General features: G+C 42.9%; 2 protein-coding genes across 3 annotated transcripts; both read left to right on the top strand.

The window, feature by feature from the left end:
* Positions 1-377: 377 nt before the first annotated feature.
* Positions 378-5,026, top strand: LOC147451201 (RNA-binding protein 1-like). 2 transcript variants are annotated; one of them, XM_086520159.1, is made up of 8 exons: positions 380-534; positions 633-714; positions 1,308-1,408; positions 1,492-1,804; positions 1,927-1,988; positions 2,077-2,155; positions 4,459-4,628; positions 4,805-5,026. In XM_086520159.1, exons 2-7 carry the CDS (start codon positions 639-641, stop codon positions 4,605-4,607), a joined length of 780 nt encoding a protein of 259 aa, XP_086376285.1. In that variant the 5' UTR covers positions 380-534; positions 633-638; the 3' UTR covers positions 4,608-4,628; positions 4,805-5,026. The 2 variants fall into 2 exon arrangements, with proteins under 2 accessions (XP_086376286.1, XP_086376285.1); XM_086520160.1 differs by lacking the exons at positions 4,459-4,628; positions 4,805-5,026 and adding an exon at positions 3,928-4,189 and having other exon boundaries at positions 378-534.
* Positions 4,850-6,222, top strand: LOC147451200 (uncharacterized). The gene is made up of 4 exons (XM_086520161.1): positions 4,850-4,926; positions 5,329-5,354; positions 5,458-5,532; positions 5,976-6,222. The coding sequence occupies exons 1-4, from the start codon at positions 4,850-4,852 to the stop codon at positions 6,134-6,136; spliced, it is 339 nt and encodes a 112-aa protein (XP_086376287.1). The 3' UTR covers positions 6,137-6,222.
* The last annotated feature ends 523 nt before the right edge of the window (positions 6,223-6,745 follow it).

Here is a 6,745-nt window from a genome sequence, read left to right as displayed (position 1 = left end):
TACTGCATGAGTTTCTACAACAGTGCCAATATAAACAAACATCAAGAGGTACTTCTTGATGGATCATATACACACTTACAGAGAATGCTGGATGAATGCCGAGCGGATGGGGAAAGATTAAGGAGGCTACATAGTAATGGTATTCGGCTTGTCGCCCACCTACACGAGTTCCTGATTACCTTGACAGATTAGAACCCTCACTAAGATTGTAATTTTGAACACCAAAGATTTTGTATCTATTAACCAAACTATATCCCATGTGGTAGTCCTTTGTAATTGCTTTTTTCTTTAATATAATTCTGCTTTCGCCCTTTATGGTAAAAATAAAAAGACTAGTTCTTTCTTCTTTCCTTTCTCTCTCTCTCTCTCTCTCTCTCTCTCTCCGCCCCCCAAATCATCCATGAGCAGTCAGTCTCTCTCTCTCCCCGTCTCTCTATTAATGTCCATTCGAGGGTTCTCGCAGAAGTAGCTGTGATTCATTTGTAACGTCTGCTCGCCGCTATCGATTAGGGTTGCGTCCGCTTGGCTGTCGAGGTAAGCTCTGCCCCGCTACCCGTCTCCGTTTCTTCGTACCCATCTGTGTTTTTTCCTCGCACAGGGTTCAGCTCCCCTGATTTTCTTCGTTTCTGCAGCTCGCCATGGCTGATTACTGGCGGTACGGGGACAGGTTGGCGCCCGGGCAAGTGCCTGTGAAGCGTCTGAGAGCCGAGTATGGTAAGGCTATTGAATTTTAATTTTGTCTAGTCCTCTGCTCTCTGTGGGTTTCCTGGCTTTGGCGTGGGAACCCTTTATGTAAGTGGGAGAGTAGCTATGACGAGAATTAGCGAGCATATTGCAGCTAGTTTGCAGGGGTTATTGAGCATCCTTCTTCAGAATGCCTTGTGCCTCAGAATTACAGCATGTCTGGGGGCCAACTGTATAGCCCTGTTTGATTGTGATGGTACTCTTTGCGTAATTTGAGTTTTTCCAGCTTGTAACTGCTTTTCATTTACATGTCGAGTTTGCTATCATGCATCGCAATTATATTGTTGTCATTGAGGCTATCTTGACAGTCATTGGACTTGAGTTGTGGACATGTGTTTGACCAAAGATTGAGTAGGAAGGCTTAAATGTTACTGTTTTTCTGACATAGCCTGTAGACAAGTTTGAGTGAGGATTGTTTTCGAGCATCTTAAAGAGTATTTAATCTGGGCCAGGAATCCTCAATATCCTTGTATATTTATTTTTACACTATAGCTTTGACGTCCAGTTATTTCGGAATCTGCAAGAATTAGCTGCTTGATGTACTTTGATCTTTGTTTGGACAGATGACCTTGCTCCTGCCAGTGCAACTTACTATCCTCGCGAAGAACCCCGATATGATGACCGAGAAGGCCGCCTCATGCTGAGGGAGCCTGAATCTTTGGGGGTACATGCACCTTGCTATTAAGTATCTTTAGCAAGCTTTGCCTTTCTGTGTTTGCTAAGTTTGTTGTTGCTTGTTATTGGCAGGTTGGCTATGGTTCGGGGCTATCTGGAGTAGAAATGGCTCCAGGTGGGCATCTTGGGCTGGGTGGACTTAGTGCCACAAGCCTTGGCTTATCTGCCCATGACGACCATGCTTTCCTGGGACATAGCAGACTTGGTTTAGAATCCAGCATGATGAAGCCATCTCCTTTGGGAATTAGTAATGGCAGACCTGACTATCTTCCCAGGCAAGAGAGCCAAGTGCCCCCTAGAGCACGAGCTCCATTGCCTCCTGATGCCTCTCCCACCTTGTTTGTCGAAGGCCTTCCATCTGATTGCACACGCAGGGAAGCTGCACGTATCCTTCCAGTAAAGTTTTTTGGTGGTTTGTTTTTGTTTTGTTCTTGAAGGCAACAGCTGTCGTTCAGCTGTAGATTGCTTCTTGGCTGTTACCATTGTTCTACTTAACTTTTATCATAGATGTCTTCCGTCCATTTTTTGGGTTTAAGGAAGTTCGGCTCGTGCGCAAAGAGGGAAAACGGGTTAGACAATTTTGTGGTTAAAGATCTAAATTGCCCTGGTTCCTTTCAGAGCAATTTGGTAGCTTAGGCCGTTTCTTCTTTGTTACAGTCGGGGAGCCCTATCGTCTTATGTTTTGTGGATTTTCACGATGCTCAACATGCGGCCAATGCTTTGGAGGCTTTGCAAGGTATGTACCTTTCTGCTGGAGATGTAATTTTGGTCCGAGTTTTGTGAGAAATGTGGATGATTTCTGGATTGGTTTAGTGTGTGTGTGTGTGTGGGGGGGGGGGGGGGGGGGGGGGGGGGGGGGGGGGGGGGGGGTTTCTTGCCTGTATGTGACACCTTCGTTTTGTACATGGTTGGTAGCTGGCCTTGTGATTCCTCTGCACAATGTTCTTAGTAGAATGAGTGAGCAATAGATGATGACTGCTTTGGTTAATATTCCAACCTTACCAGTCAATGTTCTCTTTTCGAATTGTATGTTCTTTGATGTGTCTTGTTTGTCTTTATCATGGAGAGAATGTCTTATTTCTCCCTTTGACATAAGATAATATAATATTTTTTCTTTCACTGGTCTTTGTGTCTTGATTGTGTCTTTTGTGCAAGTTCACAGTCCCTTCACCATGGCTCATTTTCACAACTGTATATGTTTTGTTGGTTAAGTGTTTACCAAGGTGACTGTTTGACGGTTTTATTTTTCTATCTCTATCAAGTGTTACATTTGTTTTTGGTCATCGTTTGGCTTGATTTTGAAAGGGATGGGTATTTTCTTATCCAGATTAGAGCAATTTTCTTTTCTTTCTAGTTTGGTTGGAGCATGTTAGCTATAGTTCTATGACTGTGGCTAGGGTATTCTATACTGCCTCATGCTATGATGTATGTGTTCCTCAGTTATAGATTGGGGGTTTGAAAGAAAACACCCAAGGTACTGGTAATGGGTTATAGTGCCAAGTTACTGCCTCGCCGGTGCACTCACATCCACTCTCCATCTGTTTTGGTTGGAAAGTGATGTGAATTCACTTTGGTTGTGAGTGCTTGTGCTGCGGTGTAAACACTAAGCATAGCAGACACTTATGCATGTTTTGACTAAGAGGTGGGTGTTATAGAGTGGGTGGATGAGGCCAAACTTACAGCCAAGTGTTTGTGCTTGTGAAGGACTACAATTCTGTATTTGATATGCTCGAATGATACGTGCATACAGTGCAGTAGTGATTTTGCTATGTCGTTTGCTCATACATACATCAGTGCGAGCCTCAACTGCTTCAACAGATGTGCACTTGCTGGGATGTCCATGTGGTGTTGATGGAAAATGCCTCTAGAAGGCAGTATCTGTCGCATATTCCTGTAATTGTAGCGTCTAGGAGGTGATAGCCTCTATTGCTTCAATGGATCCACACTTTTGGGGATATTGAAGCTCGGTGTTGATGGCAAATGCCTCCTTAAGACTGGTCGTGATGCAGATCGTAGGGATTGGTTTTTGTGACCTATGCAGAGATTTGCTATTTAGAGCTCTCGATCTATTTCTCTCTCAATTTGCATAGTTGAGCCGATTTCCAAGATTTTTCCTAGAGGAATTTTTGCCGAGGATGACTTGAACAGTCCATTTATAGATTCGAGTGTTGGTATGCAACACCATGCTGCATACCCTTGTAATTGTAGGCGTCTAGGAGGTGAATCAGGAAATTATTGAGCAAGTTGTAGCTGATGAAAGGTTTTTACAGAAAGAGATCATGGGAGGGCGAGAATTGTTTCACAAGTACTACACTCACGAGTTTACTCTTGTTGGAGCGCACTGAGTGTTTGTCTTCTGACAGAACTTCTATGGCTAAGAGCAGTGTCTCATATGATGTATGTGTGTTGTGAATACTTGGCTGATTTTGATGATTGCCTTTTCATTTTACATCTGATCATTGTTGCTTGCTGAAAGTTATGACCACTGTTTCATACTTCCATATGCAGGCTTTGAGCAGCTTAGAACGTATAAAGTTACTGGTCTGCTGATAAATCATCAAGTCCGCTTATACTAGAATTAGAAATTATTATCTTTATCCTGCTAAGACTGTATGATTTGACTTGTTGTGTAAACTGGCCCCTCCTGTCTTTCGTCAAAGAACCTTGCATTTCTTAATTCATGGAGGAATACAGGAATTAAAAGCCGAAGAGCTGAAAACACTGTTGTGTACTGGATTTTATCAACTTGTACCTTCCCTATTCGTACAAACTAGCAGGTGGCTTAAGGAGTTGTTGTCGATAAAACTCAGGTACTCTTTAGTGTCACTCCGTAACACCTGCAGCTATTGGAAGAGGGCCCTCCGCAGTTAGTGAATAACCGTTTTTCGCACTCAGCAGCTAGCCTAGCCGGTTGTTTTTGCGCAATGACTAGTCTATTCAGTGATACATACGCACAGATTCTGATATTTGTCTAACTACCTATGCAATACACATCTCCTTCGTTGTGGGCGTTCTTGGATTGATTGATCCTTTTTTCAGGATATAAATTCGATGAGATGAGCCGCGAGTCCGAAACGCTACGCTTACAATTTGCTCGGAGCCCTGGTCCTCAAAGCCGTCGAGAGGATTTCCATGGGGGCCGCGATCGTGATGATTTTCCCCGGGGTGGTCGGCCCTTTCGACGCTGATTTAAGCTGTGCGGAGTGCAGGTGAGGTTGATTACGTAACTTCGTTTGTGAATCTACGGAAGTTCTTCAGAAGCCAACATTAATGGCTCGTTCAATCTCGGACGGAAGTTTAGTTGTACTTAGCTGGGTGTGAGCTGTTTTGAGCTCTTACTCATCCTACTTGTTCGAGCGCTTACGCTTCCGGCATTTCTATGCAGCGTTGAAGGTATTCATTTCACGAGGAGAAGCATTATTTAGGATCGATGTGGAAATGCCTGCAACAGCTTTGCGACGTTGAAGTGGGTTGTAGTTCTTCAGCGAGCAGTAAAGACTTGGAACTGTTATTGCACGAAGCCACCTAGTTTGAAGCTAATTTCTATCTCATGTGAAGTTCAGTGACCTTACCTATATATGAACATTCTGAAGTAGCTGTTTTGGAAGTTTTCCCTCAGTAGAGTAGATGCACTTGACGGTCCGTGTAGTTTTGGCAGATATTATGCAAGTTGGGATTTCGCAATTTGTCTGTTGCATGGGTATGAATTAAGTTTGAATTACTACTTTCTGTGCAAATTTTGCAGTTGTGCCTGCTTGTAGCTTAATCTTTTGAGTGTGCCATTCTTTCCCCAATCTGGGGCTTGTAGGCAGTGTAGTGCAAAGTATTCGTTTGGCCAGAGGCTTATGACCGATCGTATGGACTATTGTTCATGGAAGAGCAACTGTTGTGAATTGATATTCTTAAAAGTTCTGGTGCCCCTTGGGTCCTCTCAAGTCAGTCTACCAACTTTCCTGGTCCTTGTTTTAATAACTTGGTCGCTTTGTTCTGATGGAAGCGACTATATATGTTTGTCTATCTGAATGAACTGTATTGAAGGAAATATGACCCGTATTGCTGACCTTCCAAGGAAAGGACAACATGGTGCTGGTGCAACTATGACTTTCAGGCTAGGTAAGTTACAGTGTAAGTGCTATGAGGAACTTTCATTGTGTATCTTAAACCCCTTTTGATTGCATTATTGGATTAGCAGCAGCTGTCATTCTCTTGACTGCATCAAGGTACCCTAAGTCTACTTGTACTCAATAATCTCATGGTGAATTGAGTGATAAAGTATTCCTACAGACTGGAGCTCAGAAAAGGTTTTTAGAGAAGTTGTTTGGATGATTTTTCACCTGAATGGAAACTGCTGGTTTCTAGGGTTATGACCTATGAGCATGCCCTCTTAGTACAGGTGTGTTCATGCGGAGGATACTGACTGCTTATCTTAATGCATATAGGCAGTGTTCTAGTTGGTATCAGGGAGTGTATTAGCTGTAAGTGCATGTCTCGTGCATCGGGAATGTGTAAGAAGTCTATTGTTGGTTGATTATTGCTTGCACCTCTTTCTTTGGAAGATTGGCAGGTTGTTTCATTTGCAGCTTGGTGGTTGCTCCATCAAATGGGGAGGGGCTCAGCGCTATCTCTGCTTAGGAGTTCCACTTTTGCTGCAAAGGGTCTGAGAGTAAAACTTTGCCTCTTCAACATTGAACATCTTGTCTTAGGTCAATGTGATTGACCTGCTTTTTGCCTTGAATGATGTGAAAATTGATTTTGTATTTAAGTGATTTTGGTCGTGGTATTATAATCTCCTGTCTTTGAAACTGTTGCATTTGTACAACTTGGAAGCTGTGATTTGTGTCAAGAAAATAAACCCATATGAAAATTTTAGAGCACTTCATCTGGTCAGTTTGTCTATTAAAGGAGAAATGAAAGAAGTGTAACCATCTCAGCTAGATATGCGAATGCAGAAATTTGGACCTTATCTGTCCTGTATCGTACGTTCATCTGTTATGGGGTTGTCTACCATCTTACACGACGTTCATCTGTTATGGGGTTATGTATCGTACGTTCATCTGTTATGGGGTTGTATGCAGAATGTTGGACCTTATCTGTCCTGTATCGTACACCCATCTGTTATGGGGTTGTACCGTCTCATGTTCTTTGTTAAGATTGATTGGTGGAATCTGGATTTATCTCATGAAGTAGAGCTCTTTCACGTAAGTCAGGAGGCCAATGTACTATGTATGATTGTTTACTCTCAGCTATTATGCCTTTGTATGAGGGTACCATCTCAAGTTGTAGACTGGCAAATCGTAAGCCTACACTCTTAGCTGCAGAAAATGTG

The sequence above is a fragment of the Adiantum capillus-veneris genome, chromosome 9 (assembly GCF_014529385.1).
Source record: "Adiantum capillus-veneris isolate H3 chromosome 9, ASM1452938v2, whole genome shotgun sequence".
Lineage (NCBI taxonomy): Eukaryota > Viridiplantae > Streptophyta > Polypodiopsida > Polypodiales > Pteridaceae > Adiantum > Adiantum capillus-veneris.
This window is presented reverse-complemented; position numbering and strand designations above follow the sequence as displayed.

Coding starts and splice junctions, on each gene's coding strand:
- LOC147451201 (XM_086520159.1), top strand. CDS start 639: ATGGCTGATTACTGGCGGTACGGGGACAGGTTGGCGCCCGGGCAAGTG. Junction 715..1,307: donor GCGTCTGAGAGCCGAGTATG/GTAAGGCTATTG, acceptor TTGTTTGGACAG/ATGACCTTGCTCCTGCCAGT. Junction 1,989..2,076: donor TGCGCAAAGAGGGAAAACGG/GTTAGACAATTT, acceptor TCTTTGTTACAG/TCGGGGAGCCCTATCGTCTT.
- LOC147451200 (XM_086520161.1), top strand. CDS start 4,850: ATGTGGAAATGCCTGCAACAGCTTTGCGACGTTGAAGTGGGTTGTAGT. Junction 5,355..5,457: donor TGCCCCTTGGGTCCTCTCAA/GTCAGTCTACCA, acceptor ACTGTATTGAAG/GAAATATGACCCGTATTGCT. Junction 5,533..5,975: donor AACTATGACTTTCAGGCTAG/GTAAGTTACAGT, acceptor TTTCTTTGGAAG/ATTGGCAGGTTGTTTCATTT.